The sequence below is a fragment of the Taudactylus pleione genome, unplaced genomic scaffold, assembly GCF_031769625.1.
Source record: "Taudactylus pleione unplaced genomic scaffold, aTauple2 ptg000381l, whole genome shotgun sequence".
Lineage (NCBI taxonomy): Eukaryota > Metazoa > Chordata > Amphibia > Anura > Myobatrachidae > Taudactylus > Taudactylus pleione.
This window is the reverse complement of record NW_028284782.1, coordinates 4807588-4833490: the sequence shown is the minus strand read 5'-3', so window position 1 is coordinate 4833490 and position 25903 is coordinate 4807588. Positions and strand designations below refer to the sequence as shown.

Sequence of the window (25903 nt, the reverse complement as noted above, 5' to 3'; positions counted from 1 at the left end):
CCCTACTCCATTTCAGCCAGATTGGCTTACATGGAAAAAAAAATAAAAATAAATCATGGTTACATTAGACTGGTATAGTAAATCTCTTCTACGCAGTAACAATACAGTTTATTTTGTCTAGGACTGTAGTCTAAACTTCAGCAGCTGTTGGATTCTGTTATCAACAGAGTCCCTCCTCTCCCTCATAATTTGTTCTCTTACCCAGTTTAATTGTCATAGATTTGAGGTTATTAGATGCAAATTCCATGTAAAATAAAAAAAACCTGACATAGTAACCTTATAAATTGTACACAATTACACATTAATTAAAATGTTTGGATGGCAGTAGAAAATCTAAAAGAAAAAACAAAAGAAGTTAGAACTATACTCAGATCTGCCGAAATGACCTATTTCCATGTGATAAACCCCACTTACTCTCCAACATTTATTACCTGCAATGAATTAGATGCATACCGATATGATGATAGGAGGAGTGCGATCTGCACCCTGAAATGTTACAGTAACTTCACTTTCAATAAAATATGGCAACTAACTCAACTAAACCTACATTGCCCTGATCTTTATGGTTTACAATTAAACACTGATTGTTACAATCAGAAAATAAGTGGAGGAAAATATCACACTGCCAAAATTGGCAATGGTGTCATGTCTGTGTTGGTGGACAAGGCAGAGATCCACAGTTCTCAGAAGCTAAATGACAAATGCTCTGATTACAAGATAGCCTCAAAGCTAAGACAGAGCTTCTTCCAGTTTCCATACGTGTGTGTGACCCCTCATGTAGTCACATACTTAAGACGCAATAGGAGTTGCTTTCCTTTTGTGGGATCTGAAAAAGCTTTTGCTTGAAGAGTAATATTTGGAGACTGACGTTTGTGAACGTTCTGCCAAAAGGTTGATTTACCCAATTACAATGGTGAAGTACATACCAACAAGATGCTTTGCTTTGACTGTCATGTAGGGTGATCAGTAGCGTGTGATCCATATAAACACTCACAGCCTGGAAACAGTTTTGGTCACTTTATTAAATGAGATATTAAATATATTTTTTTAAAGTTTCAACTACTAAACAGCACTTTCAATGGTGAAAACACATAGGATATTTCCAGATTTCAATGCTCGATCATTAAAAGCACAATCTCAGTCCTTCAGTATATTACAAAAAAAAACAAAAACAAACCTGTCAGTGACTTTTCTATAGTACTTCAGATCATATCGAAATCAAAGAGCAGGATAGAGAAAAGGGCAAATTTTCATAGCTGTATGATTTCAGAAGCCAAAGCTGGTTAAATGGACTGAAACTACTATACAACTGAGACATACATGTACAATATCACAAATATCAAGCCAAGAAAGCTTTACATCCAAAGTAACAGCATTAAAATGTGGAAAATTTAGCAGGCAAAACTGTAATACAAGCAACTTTGTTTTAACTGTGCTTAAAGCTGGTGCAGCTAGTTCAAATGTCTAGAACATAATAAAAGTGTCTTCCACACCTGTCTAAGAGAAGTCTTCATATGGGTTAAAGCTTGATGCTCTACTAAATGCACAGACAGTATATGCAGCTAATATGTCTACTAACAAATTGGTGTGACTGGTCCATGTTGCACGTTCTCTTCAGAAAAAAAAAAAGAAAAAGAAAAGTTGCTGCAATTCTCATTTCCGAGAGTCCTATTAGTAAGAAGTTTGAGAATTTTGCCGATTTACCAAAGTGGTCTCTTCAAATTCCAAATGCACTTTCTGCTTTATTAAGGAGCAATTGCATTTTTTTCTTTTAACATTTAGGTAAAAATAAAACACAAAAAGGCATATTACGAGACATTTAAAGCCATCAAAAAGCATACATTTTTCTTAAATATCAGAAACGTTTTCATCTGCCAAATCAAATGCGATTAAAGTTCTGACTTTCACTACTAATACTCAAAACTAATGGAACATTTAAATAACAAAACATCTATAAAGTTTTGCTGAACTGCATCAAGCTGAGATTTAAAATGAGGCCATACTGGCTGCAGCTATCCACTCAAATCTGCATTATTACAAGTTTGCTAGAAGTACGTACTCAAATGCCGAATGTTTCCTCTGCTTGATTTTGTATTTTTAGATTTAGCAATTTTAATGTTGGAAAATTAAGAGTCACAATATTTGCAAAACGGCAAAATCACTTAATAGATTCACATGACGTGTTAAGTTGACTTTCCAACAACTTAATGTGGATTTATCCGTACGCTTCAGATACAGCCACAGCCTGTTTCCATGTGACAGCGGCCATAGAACTGGAAGTATAACTTAATGTGGAAAAGTGTAAAGCTCGCACAATTTATGCAGGGTCTCATTTAAACCAGAAATTCAAATTAGGAGGAAGTAAATTATATTAACATCTAATATCAAACAGAACTTTGAATGCTAATTTATAATTGTGAGGGAATAAAATGGTTTCCTATAAAAGAAAACCTTACCATAAGTTGGCATTTCGAATGAATAGGATTTGCCTGGTCACTGCTGATAAACGTGCAAAGAAAATGAAATGCGGATTGGAAGAGCAGCACTGACTATCTGCCACGTGCATTCTCCTCCCAACTCCGTGTTCCAAACAGTTTGCAAGGAACGAATAAAGCAGGAGGTCTGCGCTTTTGAATAAAATGGCTTACTTCCTTCATGCGGTGTAGGATGTAACCATGTATCGAGTCCTAGTAGGTAACTTGGTTCGTGTACAACCAAAATAAACAGTTTCCAAGAATGACAAGAAAACTAAACAAAGGTCCAAATGCTGCCCCTGCTGTCATCCAAAAGAAATGAAAGGCATCTACCAAAGTGCCTATGCCGTGGTGTTCCACAATTCATGACACTACTAATGTACTTCTGTTTAAATAATTGTATTTAAAGACTAATGGGATAATGAGTCACTTATGTGTTGAATAATATCTTTAAGAGGCTTGTTTTTAGGATTTCAAGCTGTACTAAACGATGGACAACTTAAAAAACGTAAACGTACTGATATGCTATGGACACATTGAGGAGCAGTAAATGGGCCAAAAAAAGAGACATAACAGAATTTTTATGTAAACACCTATTAAGTATAGCATTAAGGGAAAAAAAAACAGAAAACTATATTTACAAAGGCACAGGGATGTAGTTACAATATGAAACTTATAACAGTAAGTGACAAAAAAGTTGCTAAATGGACCTCCAAATAAACTAAAATAGCTAATGGCAATTGTAAGTCATTTTAAATACAGAAATCTCTGAAACTGAATAGTTCCTTTTGATCAAAGTTCCTAGTTTGGGCTAACAACATTTTCACAGAAGAAATGTGCTTTCTATATTCTCACAATGCTTAGAATTTGTTAGATAAAGTAATGCTACATTGACAAACTGGTGTTCCACAGATGTTCGTTTCAGTTGTTCTTCATCATGATGGGATGACTACCTTCACTCTAGTTGTTGCTGAACTACATTACATCTGATGTGTCGCAAGATGCTGGCCAGGAATCACTGAGAATGTAGTTCAGCAATGACACCAGTGCCGTAAAAGGCTAATTTCAGGATTTATAAAGTAGAATGTTGGTATTGAAAATTAGGGTATAACCCGGATTTCTACACTGCCACTTTAAACTTGAACAGCAAGGTTACGGATGATATACAGTGCATTTGCATGTCTTGTAGACGAGAGCTGCTTCTGTGGTGCAGCTGACACAAGGATGAGCAGCTGGTGTAGTTACAGAAGGTGTGCTTTCATTGAAAACAGGTATCTTCTGTGATGGGGAAGCAAGAGGTTTCCGTGTGGCCCTGTGTAGAAAACCGATCATACTGCAAAGCTTTTAGAGGGAGCAGTTTGGCATTAGAAAAAGAACACTTTCCTGTTAGTTTCTTATACAGTATGTCGAGCATTTAATAACTAGACAAAAGGGCAAAATAAAGGATCTTTCTTTGCTTAAAACAATCCATGTAAAGGTCTTAGTGCAATGTCACATTTTCTTTGCTTGGGAAGGTCCGGGGCTTTTTCCTCTAATAGGCGGTGGTATTGCTCTCTGCATGGGAAGGTTCTGCAAACTTGCTTGGTACATTCCTTGCAGATCAATTTGAGGATAGCTAGCTGGGTTCACAAGGATGTTTGGGTTTTTCTGCATTATAAGGCGGTTCAGTACAGCTTGCTGCTGAAAGGCAAGTTGTTGTTGTTTCTGCTGCTCGTTGTACTGCTGCTGTAGTCTCCGGCCCATCAGTATTCGCTGTACACAGCTGATCAACTGCAAGAAGAATAATGAACAGAGATTTATATATGATCAGTCAAGTCTGTGCCCCTGAAACCTCCCCACACATTTCAGTCTTCACATTACATTTACAGCACTGATGTACCAGCACATCATACAATACTATACACCAAGAGGAGAAAGCAAGACTGCAAACCATACAACATGAACTGAAACAAATAGGGATCTTATTAATGTAAGCACCACTGAATTTCTTGTAGCATGGGAGTTAAAGACGTCCATTTATTTCCCCCGAAAAGGTTACAGGCATTATTACCTAAGTGCCCCCTCTCGCTCTCGAATGTGACCAGCTTTATTGGCCAAGTTCAGAAAAGTAAAGATATGTGTAATATTTTTATATGCAGCTATAGACGAAATGTCCCCTTAAATGTTTTATTCTATCAGCCTCCAAATAACTGTATATCCTACTCAAAGTGGTCTAACTCCCTACATTACTCATTATGCACAGGCTAAGCATCCCGTTTCCATCAATGTGCGGGTCTCAATTAGCCCAGTTAACTGAAGAGGTGCTAACTGATCACCAGCCCAGATTCTATTAGCCCAGCTTATCAGGGATTTCTTTTCCGGTCTCCTGAGACCCGAAAATAAATCTTTAACTGTGCAGTTATCTGGGAATCACGGGCAGTTAACGCTCAGGTCCGGGAACTTTTCACAGAACCTGTGCGTTTACGCCCGATAACCCATGTTAACGCACGTGTTTAACAAGGTCAGCAGGTGAATGTGGGAGACTAATTGAATAGCTGCTCCCGGTAATTACTCACAGTAACTGAATTCCCCCCCTGTTTGTGTAACCGCCTCCCTTTGAAGTCTCCATTAGTTTCAAGATTAATAGATTATATTTTCCTATAAAGCATCACAAACAAAGTTTGATCAAAATTATAAATTGATAGAGATAATTAAAGGCACTATCTACAACAATGTATGATGCTGGGTGATTTCTCTATGGGAGGTAAAATTGTACTTCCAAGACCAATCTAATTGCTAATCTTCAGATTAAGTTTGCAAGTGTCACCCTATAAGATTGTGTCCTGGTCTTTACTAGTACCACAGCAGTTTTCTATTGGTCTTTACTAGTACCACAGCAGTTTTCTATTGGTCTTTACTAGTACCACAGCAGTTTTCTATTGGTCTTGTAAATATAGCCTTCTTATTTCTTTATCTACAAGAAATAACCTGCTGTTCTCTCTCGAACTGATCTGAAAAGGGTGTACACTAAGCACTTGTGAGGCTAGAGTGTCTTTATATATAGCATTGTGTTGTTTGAATCAAGTATGGGATACACTAGAAGTGAATGGCACGGTGTGCGAGTAGCTGTACTTCACCATCACAGGCAATGCAAACAAAGAGCACAAGAAAAAGCTGGAAACCTGCAGTAATTGTAGTCAGTGATACATAGAGAACAATGCTAGCTATGTTACTTTGGTAATACTACAAGTGACTTAGTAGTTCTGATGTAATTCTATCCTTCTCCAATAAGACTTCAAACCTTTTTTAATCAGTTGAACAAGAAAGCTCCACAGGAATTTTAAAAGTTGGATTATTTAAAGTAATGTTTGTCTGACATTTTGTTTAGATCTAAAGAGCGATGTGCAACACCAATATTTAACCTCATTAAACTTCAAGTTCTGTATACTCCAGTACAACCTTTGTTTAAAGCAGTCTGCCTGCAAACCAGAAAAAGCAAAGCATAACAAAATAAGTCGCCCAAGACAATACTGAACAGAAGAACATGGTCTTTTCATCTCAAATATCCAGCGGGAGGGAAAAACTACTTTCTGCTCTGAAATCAATTAGTAAGGGACACCCCACCAGATGGGAAAGCCATTAAACTTATCACCATCACTAATAGGCTGGTATCCAGTGGACAATTACTGTAAGCGCCCAATCTGTGTCGGCAGGACCATGCAGTTCTATCTTGTTCCCAATTTAAACTATGGTAAAGCACGACACACGCAGGCTGCTTAGAAGGGGAGTTTAGCAATGTGGCTGGGACAGGGGGTAACAACATATGCAGGAGTTGGAATTGCTGACAAATCGCAAAAAGGGGGGGGGGGGGGGGGGGAATAATTTTGAGCAGGAATGCCATTGATCTGGCCAGAACCTTTTGGAAGCCAGAGAATTCTTAAGCAATGTGTGCCCCAAATAACTTGGAACCTGGTGACTGGAATGATTTTTAATTGTGTGAAGCCTGTTGCTGGAAATAACTGTGCAGGAAACAGTTGCATGAAAATTCAAAGGGATTCCGCAGGAAGGATAATGTATTTTTTTGGTAAGGAATCAACAGCTCACAAAACAAGTGTCTCTGAAATGTAACCCTTTCAAAGAAGGCCACGGTCACGTAAAAATTAAAACCTAAAGAACTAGATTAATTTAAGAATGCTTTTGCTACATGTGATACTGCATGTATAAGCGTTCATCTTTCCCATAGGAACATCTAGAATAATACCAAAGCAGCTTTGTGGTCTGGGACCCATCCAAAAAAAACATGGACAGACAATGATGGCAAGTTATGTATTAGACAGTGGCTGAAAAGGGCCGAGGCTCCAGCATTTTAGCTACAACTCTAATGCAGATTCTAAGCTTTTAGATTTCTAGAACAGTTTAGAAAATAAGAGCGAATAATCTGATTGGCTACTTTGGGCAACACCAGTGTTCATAAAAGTTCCCCCTTGCACATAGATGCAGTGCAAACATGACATACACACTACAGACAACTCATCTCTATGCATAAAAAGATCCTGCCAGTCACAGTCATTTATCCATGAGATACAGGTGAAATAGTTACCATCTGCTGCTTGGACAGAACGTCAGTGTAAATGGCCTCTCGTCTCTTCATTTCCAAATCTTGGACTGATTGTCTGCTTAGAGCCAGAGACTGAACTTGGGATTCTGACAAGGTTGGAGTTTCCTTCCACTGGGGAACACAAATTACAAGATGATCAGAGGGGCGTAGTATGTTACAAGTCAAAAGACAGATATGACATCAAAATCACATACCACTGACGAGATGATGTCCTCCAGAGGAAGGATCCTCGCAGATGCTATGCTATTCGTAGCTTCTACCACTTTCTCTCTGCCTTGGTTAATGAGATCCTTGAGGGAAGACAGGATTAAATGATAACTGGAACATGGCAAAATGCATTACACGGTTCTACAGAGGTACAGTATAGGTAAAAAAAAATAAAAGAAATCACACACACACAGCGTGATGCTGTTCCTTGGATATATGCTGTCTTTGTTTTGCTGATTAGTTGTTGGTCTTGAAAAGGGTCATGTCTGACCGAAACATCGACATATTTGGAATATACATGTAAGCATTAAACATACTTTTGCCTGCTGAATGCTCTGGCAAGTGCCCTTTTTCTACAAATTGACACACACACACACATATATATATATATATATATATATATATACACACATATACACACACACACGTGTATGGGTCAAGTCTCCCTCTAGCCTAGTTACCGTGTGTATGTATATGTGTATACAGACATACACACACCGTGACCACTTTCTTAAATGCTCCTTTATAATACTGGTAGGGTACACGTGTGAAACCTGTCACTGGTGCAAGCAGTATGTGTAATATGATTACAAAGCTGAGCATACAGAGTTGTCAGAAGAGACATTATCTGGCTTCTGGGCCACTCTCTAAGGAGCACATTGAATGTAATCTTGCAATTCAGAGGAATTGTTCATGTTAAGCCTAACGCTCTTGTACACATGGGACCTTTTGGATTCTATTACTTACCTCCAGTTGCCTGTTAGTCAGGGAAGACAATGCTCCTAAGTTTAAGGGCATGTAAGAAGATTGAGCATTGTTGAAATTGATTTGGTTGTAATTGATCCCAGTTGCAGCTGCCATGTTGAAACGACTGGTCAAACCCTTAAAGTAAAAAAATACAATTTTAGAGGATAAATTCAGGCTGCCACAGAACAGCAGGTTTCAAGAAAAGTAATAGGCAAAAATAAGAATAAAAATGTGTGATATGGGCACTGAAATATTCATATGTACTTTTTATTTAAATGATTTTAACTGCATCTCTGATTCATGATATTTCTTGCACACAATAACGTACGGCAGATTGGGGAATCTGTAACACTACCAAAATTACACCAATTCTGGATAAGGCAAGCCTGGATAGAAATTGAATTTTGGAGGGGGAGAGTGCAAAAATACCACCTCCAACTTTCAATGAGGTTTCTATTATTGCTAGCACCGTCTAGACAAGCCCTAAAAGGGAGTATAAAAAATACGCTCCAAAAAAATATTTTCTTAAATGAACAATAAATGCAATCGCAGGCTTTGCTACAGGACATTGTAGCAATGCTAGAAAAGGCGAACACATGTGCTCTGTGGATTGGAGCCATTATCAACCTGGAAGACAACCCGTCTATAAGAAAAAGATCCTGGAATGGGATGATCCATTAAACAGTGATAAGAATTGGCCTCACGTTCTAAAGAAATACCTCATAACATTATGGAGCCACCAAAACTATTTGCTACTAGAAACTATCAGTCTGGACTTTACAGTTCATATCACACTAGAGCATTTTCATACTTGACCCTAATAATGGTAGGACATAATTACTTAACACATGAGCCACATTGCTGTGGAAGTTCTTACTTTCAATATGCTTGGTGACACCAGGAGTTTTCATTATTTTGTCAACCACCTGAACATATACACATACTGTATAGACCAGAATAGACAACCTGAAATACCAAGGGCCACATGTGCGTCCCACCAACCTACAAAAGGGCCACACATTACCGTTAATATTAAGAATGAAAAACTCTCTCAAAATGATCTGCCCTCGGAACCTCCACATCCCTCATTCACAAATGCCCCTAACATGGCATTAAGTTGCTCCAAGATTTCAAAACATGGGATTCAAACCACGAATGCGGTAGCCAGGGGTTCCTGTTCAGCCATTATCTGCTTTATAAGAAAAGCAGAGTGTCAGTATGGGCGAGGCATAGAGCCAGGCCCGCACCTGGAGGCTCACCAGCCTGCCTGTTGCCCACCACACACAGATACACCATATCTCAGTGGTTACCAAAGGAAAATGGTGCTAACATTCTTTCTAGTCATCGGTGTAGACTATGGCTGGTTTGCTCAGGAAAGCACCTCTACAAGCCTTCATTGTATTCCCTTTAAACTCAATAGATGTTAATTTTATTCTGTTCTAAAACAGTTCTATTATCATTGTTGGTAGGCCTATCATGCGCCAGGCTAATTGAGTAATGGGAAGATATCAGAAAAGGAAATCTAAAAATTGTGCATTCAATGTAAAGAAACAGAGCTCCTGCACACATAGAAACACATCGATAAAACTGTGTAATAGACTATACTTGGCATTGTATCCTATACTCGAACAACACAGAATACAACTTTTTGGGCACCCTTTAAATAGGGACGAGAATATGTTGGGAAATGTAAGCATTTTGGACTATTTGTCACCACATTTTCATTTGGTGATATCTGTAAATAAATTATTCCAGAAATATATTAAAGGCTTACACAAGAAAACAGAGAATTTGCTCATGCAATAGTCCAATCTGGAATGCAATGAGAGCAAGCCACTGTGAGGATACCAGGATCCAGCGTATGATCCTGTAGGCACCAGGCTCATATGCTGGCCAGACCTGCAGCTGCTGACACTATGATGTGTGCAGGTAATGCAGCAATGACCCTGTGCCTGCAGACTTTTCAGTACACTTTGCTCTTTAGACAAGCATTTTTTTCTGACATTTCCACACAACACTGAACTGGTAGAGACCACTCCTTTGGATGACACCTAAGATATCCCCGTAGAATAGGATAGAAACACACAGCAGGCAGAAGAGGTGAGGGGAGTTAATTAAATAATGTAAAACTAGTATGGTATATCTGTGCTTTATGAATCAATAACAATTTATCCTTTTCAAATTGCTCAGTTAGATCCATGTAAGGGTATTATATGGAAAAACGGAATTAAGAGTACACAGGGAGAGTGCGGATTTGTATAGGAAACGGGCTATGGAGTCCGGGACCTGGAGTTACACAAGCCATGTCTACAATATTGTGATCTGGACTTACTGCAAGTTGATTTTTACATAAAGTCAGGGCATGTGTATAGAAAGGAAGAGGCAGAGAAATAGTAGGATGTGGGCTCACCTTCTTTTCAGCTTCATATTCATCCCATGCGGCCTTCCTCTCCTCCTCAGTTAGAGCCTCTTCCTCCTTGTGGTCCAGAAGAGAGTCATGCTCGTGATAGGTCACTATGTGTTCCTTTCTGATTTGCAGCAACTCTGCAAGCACAGTGTCCTGAGTGTGGAGGAAACCGAATACACAGGCTGTAAAACCAAATGCGCTCAAGTGCAAATTATAGCTGGAATACACTACAAGTATATACATATATATCTGTACAATTGTCAGAATGGGAATTCTAACTGTATATTCCTCTGCTGATTATCTAACCATTGGAAATATATAATAAAGGAATCATCACCATAATTTATTTCTTAATCTAAAGATCATAATATTCATATTTGTGGTGGCAGAATAAACTGCCGATGGAAAGTAGACTAGAAACAAGAACATTTAAATCTGGATACATTAAATTAGATAAGAAAAATGCCACCATCTAAATGTGGCTTTAAGCAGTTTTAACTTCTTCAAATATTTAATGACCACATATAAACCAGGCTTACAACATGATGCATTGTAGTAGCACATTACAACATCTTAAATACATTTTCACACTTCTATAATATGGGCCGTGAGATGCACAGTATTATTCTATGTTAGTACCATAAGCCATTGCAGAAGCCCAATTGTTCTAACGGGATCTGGTTACAATCCTGACAGTCTGGATTGCGGCGCTTAGAATCCTGGCGCCAGAATCCCGACATCTGTCAGAATCCTGGCGGCGGCATACCGACCACCGCAGTCCCAACTGTAAGTACTGGGGTTAGGCACTAGGGGCAGAGTCGAGCATTAAGGGAGGAGGTTAGGTTTAGACACTGGGATGGTGGGGGGGGGGAATGGGGGGGGTTTGTATAAGCACCAGGGAGGGAGGGTTAGGATACTGAGTGACAAGTGTCGGGATCCAGAGCGCCGGCATCCCATACCCAACCCGTACTAACTGCCTATTAATAGACAATGCAATGCTGCCTTTTGTATGTACCCAGGAGATTATACAGATTTGCAAGTGTGGGTTTTCTTCTGCACCAAAAGTAATCAATATTGTAGTTAGCATTGAGGATATAATAATTGTAATATACTATGCAATCTGTTTTGAGGTATTTCTTCTGGGACCTTTAGTTTTGGTTAAAACAAGTACTTTTTATTAACATATACAGACAAATGATAATTTCCAGAATCTTTAAGTAGAGAAATACTTTTTAAAAACAGATTGTAAAAATTATATTACAGTAAAAAATATGAATTAAACTGATGTGTGGTTATCCACCTTCTTGTACTTAGGGAGGAGGTCTAGTTGGTGGCCAAGTGTTATCAGTCACTTTATCTCCAAATAGAGTATCCAGTTTATTAACATAATTTACTGCATTTATATAGCGCTAGCATCTGCTATTGTGCTTTACAACTGGCTATGTAAGTATTAAACAGTACTCAATTTCTCTTCTCCGCATACCAGTCTCACGTATAGGGGGAAATCCCCTCGTACAATGGCCCTGCTACATCTTTTTCTTATGCTTCGTAAAATTACTCCAAATGTTTATCTCTGTGTTTCTCAAACTGTCCTTAAGGTACCTTAACAGTCCAGGTTTTAAGGATATCAATGTTTGAGTGCATATTACTTTACTATTACTTCACTCATTTTTTTCTAATCATCTGCCCTCAAGCGTTGCTATTCTTTAAACCTGGACTGTTTGGGTGTCTTGAGACCAGAGTTGGGGATACACTGGTTTCTGGGGTATTTCTTCAGAAGAGCAATATGGTGCTATACCACAGTGCGTATAAAACGTCCGCAATGAATAAGATACAGTACAGATGCTTTACCCCAGGCCAATGAAAATAATCCATTCTGTCTGGTTATATAAAGGCATAGAATAACGGAAGAGGAGACAGTTTACTCACAGCATTTTCCAACAACTTATAGTTACAAGAACGTGGAAAGCCCTTTTCACTTTCTTAACACAAGTATCTAAAATACAATTTAACTAATTTTGGTTGAATTTCGTTAATGACCTGTTCCCTCGTCTCCTTGGTCACACAAGCAGCTTCTTCTACTAGAACGTCCTCATTTCTTGTTACCTATGACTCCACATTCGCTGACGTCCCCACATCATGGGTGTGTGAGACCCCCGTGGTGGAAGTAGTCACCCACGGGAAGGAAGACAGTGCATTGCTTGTGCTCTAGCAAAGACTCTGCATAGCTAAGGAGGGTTTAGCTATGGATTTTATTTTATTTTTTTAAATAGTTCTAGAATTACGAATAGATTTTTGACGGAGTACTTGCCTTTTGTGAGGGGTCACAGACGCATGTACAGGCAATGATAGTCTTGAACCCATTGGTTCCAGTAAAACAAAGGGAAGCACTTTCAGGCCCTCAACTGTGAAACTGCATCAGAGCTTGGATATTGAGGTACTCTGAAAGTACTGCCATGCCTGGGAACAGCGTCCCCTTCCCCAGTATAACTCTTAGAGCACTTTGCAAATTTCCAGTCAGGAATTAAGAAATGTTCAGAAACAAATAAATGCCCAGGCACCAATGCCCATATGAGAACAAAAACCTAATCCTGGAGATTTGCTGGCCAGGTTGTGACCATGGTTATTTAAATTATAGCTAAACAAATTCTCACATTCCTTACCTTGAAGCACCTGAGACTGCTAAATGAAATACTGTACTACAACAGAGTGAGATTTATCTCAAAGTCCTAAGTGGCCAACTATAAGGACCAAATATGCTGAAGGCCAATAGCATGACAGGAGACAACCAAAATGAATTGAGAGTAACTTATCTGCTACATTTAAACAACATTAATTTTGAGAGAGACGCAGGTTACTTTGAGGAAATTAATAGGGCTGTGCTTTTGCTTATGTGGGATTTTCTGTGTTGTGAGACCTGAAATAGTTTTACTAGATTTCCTTTTTTAACATTCCAATGAAAATACATTCTAGCCGACTGTTCATACACAGACACACACCTTCCTAGGCTACACACTCGGATGTGGAGAGCCTGCAATTACACTGTTCCTAACGCAAAGTAAAAGCACAATTAAAAATAAAATTCATCATTGTACCAGCTAAGACGGAACATTTTTACATTCTGACAAGATACACTGTATATCTAATTTGTTTCAATGTAGCTGAAAATGTGTTAATCTCAATGGGAATGCACTGTAAATACCAGGAGATGTGGTTAAGAGACATTTACATTTGCTTTTTCTATATCCATTGGCATGTACAAGATAATGTACTCTGCCACAGGCTCTTATTGAACAGAGGAAAAAACCTAAAGGAAACATGTAAAGATGCAATGTATTAAACACGGTCTCCTACATAAATCAGAATGACTAAACTGTACATATGGATTTACTACAATAACGGAACAGCATAACAGTAATTAATAAGAGAAGACAGCAGGCACATCCCAAAATCGTGACAGCGTGGATGTATGGACAAGACCACGTAGCCTGACTCTGGGAGGGCATGCTAGGACTTCTAGTCCACAACAGCTAAAGGCTCAGTTCAGATAATCCAGATGTAATGTGATAATGAAAGGACACAAAAGCCCCAAATGATTTGTGCGCACACAGCTTTAGCGAAGTGGCTCTGATCCCAGGATATTGGCATTACAAGATCAGGAGATCCCCCACAGGTCAATGCACAGAAATATGCACAAGTGATTTTGAAGTGTGTCTGGATTTTGTAAGGCGTCAGACTCCTGTACAGGCATTAGTGCGATTACTGCTGTCACATTATAACCCCTGAAGGTGTTGTTTAGTGGTGGTGTGTGTGTGTGTGGGAGGTATTAAAACACAAATGTAGGCAGGTACCTGCAAAGAGCGATTTTTGCTTAACTTTACCAAATACAGGGGAAAGCCAATATCAAAACTAAGATCATTTTGTATAGTGCACCTGAGAATGCCATGTGGCCAGTGACTACGGGAACTTGTGTGGAAGATGGCTATAATATGTACACTCACAATAAGTTCATGCTTACATCACAACAGCGACATATTAAAGTGAAGGTGCAGAGATCAGTGTACCTTGTGGCCTAACCTATACAAAAAAAAAAAAAAAAGTACATTGACTAATTTTTTTGGTCCCTGACAAGAAGGAAAACCTCATGATGTTTCAGTGGTTCCTGGACCACCCATAAAAACATCCGAGACAAACACTTGGCACACCAGAAAGCCAAAATACTTTGTAATAACTCCTGGAGTCAAATCATATCCACTGTCCCAGCCCAGAACAATACAAGCATCACGCAGGACAAGCTTATTACAATAGACTAGCATCTTGCCAACTAGCTGTCAGTACATCTGTGGTGGCTGTAACATTCTACTGGAGAGAGTCCAAACATCGTATTGGTCACCTCAAGGCCCCTCTTTAAACGTCACAGACCAAGTCGTACATTTTCTGCTTACTGCTGCACTTCACATTGTAAAAATCACAGACTTTTAAAGATTAATGTATAAAAGGACACTGTTTGGTTCATGTCAGGTAAAAAGACTTTATATTGCACAAGCAAAAAAGTAGCAGTCAGAAGCTTAGAAGAAAAACCACTTAACCCCATGATTAGTTTGCTTTGATTGGAGCTAATGAGAATATCACCCTGTATATTCTGTCGGTGCAGTTAGTATATAAGGAGACTAAGCTGCAGCTGCTCCAGCTTCCTGTCCAGAAAGCACAGGAAAACAATATCACGCAGCTTAGCAAGAATAAACCCAAATGAAATACTGGGGTAACGCTATCAGCGTCTATCATCTGCATTACACAACACTGTCTTGGCGGAAAAACCTAAAGAAGAAAAAAACCAAAGCTAATATTTCAAAGCTGCATTTTTATTACATTTCTGGGATTGGTGATAAGCTGCCAATTTACAATTATAAAACCTGTCATATATAATCTGCCAACACTAGGGAGGGGAGCCAGGCTTAGTACTCATATCTTTTAACCCTTGTGCTCCCCACACCAGGCAGCATTGTAGTTCAGATATTTGCTTTTCAAACCGGATTTAAGATGTTATCCAAATAATTCCTACATAACTGCTGAATTGTATATTGTTTATGTAAAGAAAGTCTTTCAGTCTCCATCAAATGATTAGTAAAACAATCTGAAGAAGAAATGCACCTTAGGGTGTAATATCACTACTTATTTCTGTGGGATCTAGGGCAGAAATTAACAGCTAGATTACATTATGACATTTAATGGGGAGGTGGTGAAAATGGCACCTCAAAGCAAACCTGTAGCTATGTATAGTGTAACATGCTCCTGTGCTTGCTTTAGACTTCATTCTTGTGTGAATAAATATAACATTTTCTGTAGGTTCCAGCTAATGTTTAGGAGAATATAGACTATAACAAATATTTTAAGAGGAATGAACAATCCAGACCATCCATGTACTATATTTATTCTGTATATAATTTCTTAGCACACAAGTTCACTTTAGAAAGGGACTTGCTACAGAAATTAATATTTGATCACTGAGAACCATGGAAAATGTATTACAGTTATTTATATAGAGCACATATATTATGCACCACTATACAGAGAATATATAGCCATTCACATCAGTCCCTGCCTTAGAGGAGCTTACAATTTACAGTTCCTACCACATGTACAAACACATACATTTATGTGTTAGAATCCAGGTAAGTTACCAGTATGTTTTAGTATTGGGGGAGGAAAGCAGAGCATCATGCAAACACGGGGAGAGCTTACTAACGCCACACAGTTAGGGCCTTTGTGGGAACTGACCCCAAGACCTCAGTGCTGTGAGGCATCAATGCTAGCACAACAAACATATAGACCATCAAGCCTTATTATTTATTAACGCCTCTATATTATGAAGCGCTTTATAGAAATATTTTATCATTCACATCTGAAGTTGACCCAGTAGAGCTAATAACACTTGGACTCTAGTCTACTACTAAAATTAGACATAAATCTAATGCTATTACATATACACCATATAAAGCAGCTTTCCTGTTTCAAATACATTAGATCTGAGATAATATAATTCATATATGTACAGATAATTTGATTAAATGTAAAAGCAAGAGTTGGGAATAAATTGTAGGCTACAAACCCACTGACAGAAATAAAATCATTGTACCAACTAAAACCAACCATATTTGCATTTTTACATGCATTTGAACTTGCTTTGCAATGTTTCAAATGTTGGTACAGTATTTATTTAATGCAGTTAAAAACTATACAATCATCTGTAAAATGCACGTAAAATGTATATTAAACTCACATGCATTTTAATATCCATTATATACACAGTACGTGTACCTTATAGTGATACTTTAATTCTAAGCAATAAACTGTCAAACTAGTATAAACCAACCAATCATCAAGGATTTAATGCTGGTTTTCCTGGTAAGCATGGATCTCATTCACGTTAACTGCAAAAAGAAATGCAAGTGATTCAAGTAGATCAATAGAAAAATTCTTATAGCAAGAAAATAGATGCAAATAGATTTATAAATCGTGATAAATACTTAAAATGTTCTGACCTGTTATAATCTAGTTAGGACCAGGGCTGCCAAGCCCTCAGGTTATAATCACAAAGCCTCAGCTTCTGTTAGCTGCTACCTCTCAACGGGTTGGAACTGAAAATGTAAAGTGGCACTAACATTCAGTGTAAAGCACGCGAGGCTTTACACTTCATGTTAGTGCCGCTTTAATTTTTCAGCTTCAATCCACTGAGAATCAGCAGCTTACAAAAGCCGCCGTTTCGTAAATATAGCTCGTGCTAGAGAGGGGTCGTGGAGACAACCATGTATAAAATGATTCCCTAAAAACATTGTGTGGCACCTCTGGTCATGGCAGCAATGTGAAGTATGCCAATACAGCCTACAAGTGGACTAACATGATGCTCCTTAAAGATACATAAATTACTGATGTGAAAGTAAAGATCAGTGAACATGCAGCTAACGTAAGCAACCTGAAAAACTGAACGTCTAGCATTCAGTCCTTCAGGTCGCCGGGTGTGGTGCTTGCACTGAAAGTCATTCAGTGCAGGAGACAGACCTCCCTGTCTGCTAACATGTGGAACCTGACAAGTGTCGTCAGGTTGACCACAATGTTCGGCAGATAGTCGGGGTCGGCAAGGACCCAGCATGCATGCGCATCGCTGGTCCTTGCCGGCTATCTATTACACGACTTTGTGAACAATGCGACCAAAATCTCCTGGTTTTGGTCAGATGGTTCAAAAAGTCGTGTAATGGATAGGCCCCTTTACATTGCTTTATTTTGTACAGATATGGTCCTATTTCAGTGCGTCCGATGCTCATTAATGCAATTGAAAGCTGTCATTTATCCCAATGCCATTGCATTTAAACACACATAACATATACATTTACTCACGAGTTTAGCTTGAAAAATAATTTCTTGTTTTGTAACAAAATGAATCTTAAAAAGTGCAGATTGAATGTAGCTGTAAATGAATCTTAAAACGGTACATAAATGTAATACAGTTTAATAATTTTTTAACATGTACAAAAAGATACAATGCTGATGCCCTTAAACAACCCTTGCTGGGTTGTAAGATCACATGTAACCGCCCAATGTTGATTTCTCAGCTCTCTCACAAGATCCGGCAGCATCCTTTCCAGCAATCATTTCAGCACCATCTTTGGTTATCTAGTCTATCACTTGGGAAAATACTTCTGTTACTAGTAGAAAATATAAAACCTAAAAAATCAGAAGCAGCTTTGCGAGTGATACACTGAGTTCTCAAAGATCAAGCGGATATGAATGCGGGAACTACTGGCTCCTGTGTGACACAGCTGGGAGGCTCACTTGGCAGCCTGTTGCAGTTATACAAGCTGATGGGGAAAGCTGCTTAAATAAAGGGCGTGTGTGATCGAGGCACAGGTTGGTGCAATCAACTGATGGCAGAAACTAAGTATGTACTTGGCACATACTATGGCAGTGTGTGGTATATGCTGTTTATAAAGCTTCTCACAGGCCTATTTATCAAATCATATTTACAGGCTATCCCCCAATACACCCATTGTCGGGCCAAAAGAAGTACCACCTGAATGAATGTACGGAGGAACGCTGCAGATCTCTCCAACATCTTCTGCAATCCCCCGTGTTCTAATGTAGAAGCAGCCTCCATTGGTTTCAATAAGGGCTGCTACGATGCCGAATTTACCAAGCTTGGCCCTGGTAGCTTCAGATGCACTTAGCCATTGCAGCCTATAAGATGCACATCACATTTACAGAGAGAGAGATCCATAGGATCCCTTCCCTGGCAATGGCCGCTTGTACATGGTCAGCAGGCTGCACATGAGCATTAGCGTGTTGGGGACCCAATTGGAGCCCCTGACCCCGCGTGAGTTTAATACATTTGGGGGCTACTTGATTTCTTATTGCCGTCATCAGAAATTATAATTATCGGTTCTAAAATCGGATAAATAATATTATATAACAAAGGGCCATATTTATTCATTATTTTCACTAATATGTTACGTACTGTTAGGTATGATGCAGTTAACTGCCAATGACCATAACACCCAGAAGGCTTACAGTATGTGATAATGCCGGCTACAAATGTAAGATATTATATTAAACGGGAGATGGGTAATGTGTATGGCCCATACTTTGCATGCAGATAATAACACTAGGCTATTAAGTGCATTGGGTGGGAGTATTTACATAATGATGGGTAAAAAGGAATTACTTTTACAAGAGGTGGGAGACAGAAAAGGTTTGATTTCATTTAATGGGGTGAATGTAATTATCTGCAGTCAGTCACTGATACAGATTATGAATACATTAAAGAGGACTGTATGCAGGAAAATAATGTTTATGTACATAACGTATGTATGTATAGGAAACTGCACATGACTTTTTTGTATACTGTTCAATAGCTAGTATCTATATTTATAAAGTGCTAGCATATTCCGCAGTGCTATACAATTGGGAACGAATCCAGTAGTAGAAGCAACAAGACTGAATGGTAGCAGACAAAGCAGTAATAGGGTCCTGCACTAAGCTTACCATATACAGGATAACATTTACTCATCAACATAAAATAAAGCTAAAACCCAATACAACCATTTTGATAGTTCTTGAACTCATACAAACAACATGATATAGATGGGAACATAAACTGACTCAAGGAAGTGGCAGAAAAAACAAACTCACAATAACTCATTGGAAAAAGTAAAGTATGCAAGACTAATAACCACAATAGCTGCCGCTGTGATTTTCATCTAGTCCAAAAATTCCAGCACTAAGTTTCCAACTCCTACAACCTGTAGGACAGCAGCTGCGTCTAGTAAGACTAGCACAGTTATAGCTACAGCTGAGCACCACCCCGAGCCATGCACACATCCTTATTTCCCATTATCAGGACGGTCAAACTCCCTAAGTAGCTGTTTAAAATAACAAAACAGAGCTTCAACTCTGTAAACGAAACATTTATTGCAAAAAATACTTAAGCAGTGTAAGTTCATTCTGCCACTCTTATTAGTTACATTGTACCCATCCTATTTCTGGCATTTATGAATGGAGCCTTAAGTTATATTGTATTGTGGGTTTTTCAATATTTCCTTCCCCTGATTTAAAAACCCAAGAGAACAGTTTGCCCACATAACTGGCAGCTTATCATCAAAAGCAAATCATCTACTAAGCTGTGTTAGGAGATAAAGTGAACGGTGATAAGGTACCAGCCAATCAGCTCCTAACTGCCATTTTTTTCAAACAGCCTGTGACATGGCAGTTAGGAGCTGATTGGCTGGTACCTTATCACTGTTCACTTTATCTCCTAACACAGCTTAGTAAATAGACCCCTATGTAATTTGGGGCAGACCACCAAATATAAATGACTTGTGTTGAAAGCGGGGTCCTAGGAATGCAGAGGATCAGCTAAAGCAGCGTTCTTTCCAATACAAGGTTACTGTACAACATCAAGCTGCCCCTAAAAATCTCACGACAGCTGCAAGGTCATTGTTGGTGGTCTGCAGACAAATAGTTTCATTAATTTGTCAGGGGTAGGAAGAATAGCTAAGCAACATTACCAGCTAAGAGGTTAAAAAAACCCTATTGTTTACTTCGCTAAACCTTATCCTACTAGCCTAAATATGATCTCAAAGGTAAGACATTCCATCAATCTCCCCTTGAAAAGAGACGTGTTTCCATTCTGAGGCAAAGGCCATTATTCTGCTGTGCAAGTCATCTAATATTCTAGTCAAGCTTCAGTTCACACTAGGTTCTCTGGCATTCTTTGTCTGTGGGAAAGATCTATGCTGGATAAGTGTATGCTTAAAGGAAGAGGAGGAGGGGTAATAGCACAGGGTTGCGGGTTACCTTTCAAAGAACCTCTGAAGTGAAAAGGAAAGAATTACTCTTGGAATATGCTCAGCAGACGTCTAGTAGCCTGCACCACTCCTGCAGTAGGCTGTTTTCTGCAGGTTTTCATACTCCTCCTTTTCATTAGACATACATGAAAGCTTTAGGGATTTATTTTAGTGCAGGAGTCCCTGAAAGTCATGACTGAAGGAGACCTGTTCATACTGTTCCAATAAAAGTTCCCAAACGCATGCCAGAAAATCTTACTACAGTATTCAATATTCTCCACTGAATCGGAGGTGAAAGTGCCGCAAGGGTCACAATAAAACTGCCCATCCCTGTACTCTGGTGATGTGCCAGCTAGTCAATTACATCAGGTTTCTTTTATGTGGACAGCACAGTGATGCCAATATATACAACGCAGTGCCCGATAGAACATTACAGCATTATATAAGAGCTTGTTATCAGCTTTTCTCACTCGTCAAAGAATAGAAGCAAAACTAGATTAGTGTGCATGTTAAACCATAGTTTTTAGTTCATAGGCAGAATTTATTAGTAATAATAGAACAATCCAGGAGGTGGAATTAATACATAACAGAGCAAACAAATGATGTGATGAGTGAGACAATACCTGACACAAGGAGAAACAAGACTTGATATATGGCAGATAAGTGAAAAGTTGCACACTAGAGTCTATTCTGACTTGCACAATAGTAACTATATATCTCAATTGATATATTGCATGAAATTAACAGTTTTTTCGCTACAACTCTGTATGAAATGGTGACTTTTCACTTCTTCACAAACAGCTTAAGAAAATACAAAAACTTAAAATCAATTTTTACATTATATTAAATCATTAGTTACATAGTAGACTGCAAGCAAATCCAACAAAGCACTCTGATATCCCAATATTAGAGAGGTTCAAGAAATCTCTGTGCAAGCAATAAGGTAGGTAAGACTAGTTTTACCTATGATTCAGGAGTAAATGACATCTCTGACATGTAGGGGGCACAGTGGAACATGGTTTAGCATCAATAAGATGTCAATCAGGGCTCTATCTGCATGTCAGGAATTTGTATGTTCATGTGGTTTGTCCTCAAATTATCAACATCCCCAAAATCTAAACAATATACTGGACACATAGCTGCTGAATAAGGATGGGTGCTAGTGTGTTTGTGTGGTACAGAATTCAGACATCCAATGAAACAGTGACTGATGCGAATGATTCAATATACTGTGTACAGCGCTGTGTAATATGATGTGCTATAAAAATAATGATAATAAAGTGGATTGTGCTGCAATGATAAGTGTTGCTGGACTGCAATGCTCTGGAAGCTCCATCAATCTCAGGCCTTGCGCACTATACCCATATTTATACAGAATAAATGAACATTCTGCAAGGTAAGTGGAGGGGGTAGATCTAAAAGCTTAAAAAGGGACCCAACCCTGTCACCTCTCAGCTTCAGCCAAATTAATGTTTCCCAATTACAATACCACAAGCAAGTTCCAACTAAACATGAAGCAGATGTTAGGAAACAGAACTGAATCTTTAATAAAAGATTTTCCCTTTTCCAATTACTGTACAGCTACATGTAGGGAACAATACAATGAGGATTACATGGTACAGCAGACAGACAACTATTGCACTGTAAACAGCAAACATTTAAGTATTTCAACTACAATGGCAAAAAAAGTAAATACAATGGTCCCATAGCAGAGTTGAAAAGAAGCTACATATAAATCCCTGAAAGAGTTGGCCATAGGGGCAACATGCGTGCAGTATATGCAAATGTCCAGGCTGCGGCTTAGGGCTATTCTCACACTGTTTTCTTACATTGGGTAGAGTCTTATGGATACCTGATATAACACTTTCATTCTATCCACTGGCCAAGCCTTATAGTGTATCCAGTTAACGTTTCCTACAATACATATCAAGTTCCCTTGGACCATATTTATTTACATCACTGCTATTGTTACCTTTGGCAGCTTGGGGGTCTCCCGCTTCTTCTTCTTTTCTGAGTTAGGGTCATCCAATAGATCTGGCTCAAAAGCATAGAGTTCTGTGAGCTCATTCATGGTGAAGTGACGCTCTATCTGCTGCTGGTCAATGACCCTAAATGACAGCGACTGTTTGGTGACTTGTCGATCATAGATCTTTTCTTCCATAGTACCCTGGAAAGGCAGTTTTATCAATTATAAAAATCCGCACGAGATACAAAAACATAATAAGGATGTATTAATGTTATGCTGCATGCCTGTATATGGAAAGTGTTATATGGATACATTTTACTGAATTGTAAATTCCTTTATATAATTTATTTGGTACAATAGTTGGAACATTCATCACCCAATTCACTCACAATTAAAACTAAAACAGACGATATATTCAATATGACAAATGTGTAAGTGTACACTCTACGTATTTCATTATAGCTTTTGTTTAGAAAAAGGAAGTAAACCACCATTAACCCCAGTCGCCCCTGCTGCTTGTAACATCAGTGCCTTTCAGCACAGGTGTGCAAAAACCAGCACAGCCAGCTGCAACTCAGGTGTTTCATCGAGCAGTCGGTTATTTTTAATATACATGGTGGCACACTGGTTAGCACTGTTGCCTCATCACTGAGGACACAGATTCTTTACAAATCAAGGTACTAGGAGTGTGGAGTCTGTAGGTTCCAGTGCTTGTGTGCGTGCCCTCTCACACTGTCCAATTATATTCTGGTAGGTTAATGTTCTAATGTGTGGTAGAGAATTTAGTCCCGGACTAATGTGAATGATTAAACAGTTCTGTGAAGTGAGATAGATATATATATATATATATATATATACATACACACACACAGTACCAGTCAAAAGTTTGGACACACCTTCTCAGTCAATGGTTTTTGTTTATTTAAATTATTTTCAACGTAGTAGATTAATACTGAAGACATCAAAACTATGAAAGAACACATATGGAATTATGTTGTAACCAAAAAAAGTGTTAAACAAACCAAAATGTTTTATATTTTAGATTCCTCAAAGTAGCCCCCTTTTGCTTTGATGACAGCTTTGCACACACTTTGCATTCTCTCAATCAGCTTCATGAGGTAGTCTCCCGGAATGGTTTTGAACAGGTGTGCCTTGTCAAGAATCAATCTGTGGAATTACTTGCCTTCTTAATGTGTTTGAGACCATCAGTTGTGTTGTGCAGAGATAGGGTTAGTACACAGAGGACACCAATATTTGACTACTGTTGTAATCCATATTATGGCACCAACCACTCAACTCAGTAAAGAGAAACGACAGTCCATCATTACTTTAAGACATGAAGGTCAGTCGATACGGAAAATTTCAACAACTTTGAATGTATCCTCAAGTGCAGTTGCAAAAACCATCAAACGCTATGATGAAACTGGTTCTCATGAGGACCGCCCCAGGAAAGGAAGACCAAAAGTTACCTCTGCTGCAGAGGATAAGTTCATTAGAGTTACCAGCCTCAGAAACTGCTTCTTAACAGCACCTCAGATTAGAGACCACATAAAGTCTTCACAGAGTTCAAGTAGCAGACAAATCTTATCATCACCTGTTCAGAGGAGACTGCGTGAATCAGGCCTTCATGGTCGTATTGCTGTGAAGAAGCCACTACTGAGGATGAACAAGAAGAAGAGGAGAATTGTTTGGGTCAAGAAACACAAGGAATGGACATTAGACCAGTGGAGATCTGTACTTTGGTCTGATGAGTCCAAATTAGAGATTTTTGGTTCCAACCGTCGTGTCTTTATGAGACGCAGAGAAGGTGAGCGGATGGTTTCTGCATGTGTGGTTCCCACTGTGAAGCATGGAGGAGGAGGAGGTGTGATGGTGCTTTGCTGGTGACACTGTTAGTGATTTATTCAAAATTCAAGGCACACTTAACCAGCAAGGCTACCACAGCATTCTGCAGCGCCATACCATCCCATCTGGTTTGCACTTACTGGGACCATCATTTGTTTTTCAACAAGACAATGACCCCAAAACCACCTCCAGGCTATGTAAGGGCTGCTGCGTCAGATAACCTGGCCTCCACAATCACCCAACCTAAACCCAATTGAGCTGGTTTGGGATGAGTTGGACCGCAGAGTGAAGGAAAAGCAGCCAACAAGTGCTCAGCACCTCTGGGAACTCCTTCAAAACTGTTGGAAAACCATTCCAGGAGACTACCTCATGAAGCTGACTGAGAGAATGCCAAGTGTGTGCAAAGCTGTCATCCAACCAAAAGGGGGCTACTTTGAGGAATCTAAAATATAAAACATATTTTGATTTGTTTAACACTTTTTTGTTTACAACATAATTCCATGTGTGTTCTTTCATAGTTTTGATGTCTTCAGTATTAATCTACCATGTAGAAAATAAAGTAAACAAAAAGCATTGAATGATAAGTGGAGTCTCCCATATCCAAAATGCTTGGGACCAGGGGTATTTTGGATATCAGAATATTCCGTATTTTGGAATATTTGTATATCATATTGAAATGTTTTAGGATTAGGGCCCAAATCTAAACACAGAATGCATTTATGTATTCTATACACCTTATACACACAGCCTGAAAGTAATTTTATGCAATACTTTCAATAATTTTGAGGCTCAAATAAAGTTTGTGTACACACATGAAATTCATGTGTATTTCATATACATATATATAGGTCATTTTATACTTTGTTTAAGGCAAAAAATTATTAAAAATAAAGTTTGTGTACATTGAACCAACAAAAATCAAGGATTTCACTATCTCATTCATGCTAAAAATATTCCGTAATATTTGGATATGGCAGATATATATATATAATTTTTTAGAATGCACAAGTGCGCAATATATCCACTTAAGAGCATACAATAAAAACAAATAAAGTCCAATATCAAAAAAGTCCCAAATAATGGCGATGTACGTGCTGCCATCCTCTTATTAGCTTTACCACAGGCCAAATAGTATCAATCATGAAACGAATAGAAGAAGACAAGGCGCATCCACGTGAGTAAAGGTGCATACACACACAGCGATGTAAGTAATGAACGATTTTCATTCAGTTTTTCCCTTGAAAAAGTGAACAAAAATAGTTTACAAAGTAGCTGCTTTTACTTTACTTAATAAACGATTTTCTGTGTGTTGAAGGAAAAATG

General features: G+C 38.6%; 1 protein-coding gene across 5 annotated transcripts in view; it reads right to left on the bottom strand.

The window, feature by feature from the left end:
• Positions 1 to 1002: 1002 nt before the first annotated feature.
• Positions 1003 to 25903, bottom strand: part of ATRX (ATRX chromatin remodeler) — a 290301-nt gene continuing 265400 nt past the window's right edge. For all 5 annotated transcript variants that reach the window (XM_088445557.1, XM_088445556.1, XM_088445558.1 and 2 more), the window contains 6 exons: positions 22742 to 22936; positions 10436 to 10585; positions 8026 to 8160; positions 7266 to 7361; positions 7054 to 7182; positions 1003 to 4244 (listed from right to left, as the gene is read on the bottom strand). In XM_088445557.1, coding sequence (XP_088301683.1) covers positions 3966 to 4244; positions 7054 to 7182; positions 7266 to 7361; positions 8026 to 8160; positions 10436 to 10585; positions 22742 to 22936 — 984 coding nt within the window. In that variant the 3' untranslated portion in view covers positions 1003 to 3965. The remainder of the gene's footprint in view (positions 4245 to 7053; positions 7183 to 7265; positions 7362 to 8025; positions 8161 to 10435; positions 10586 to 22741; positions 22937 to 25903) is intronic.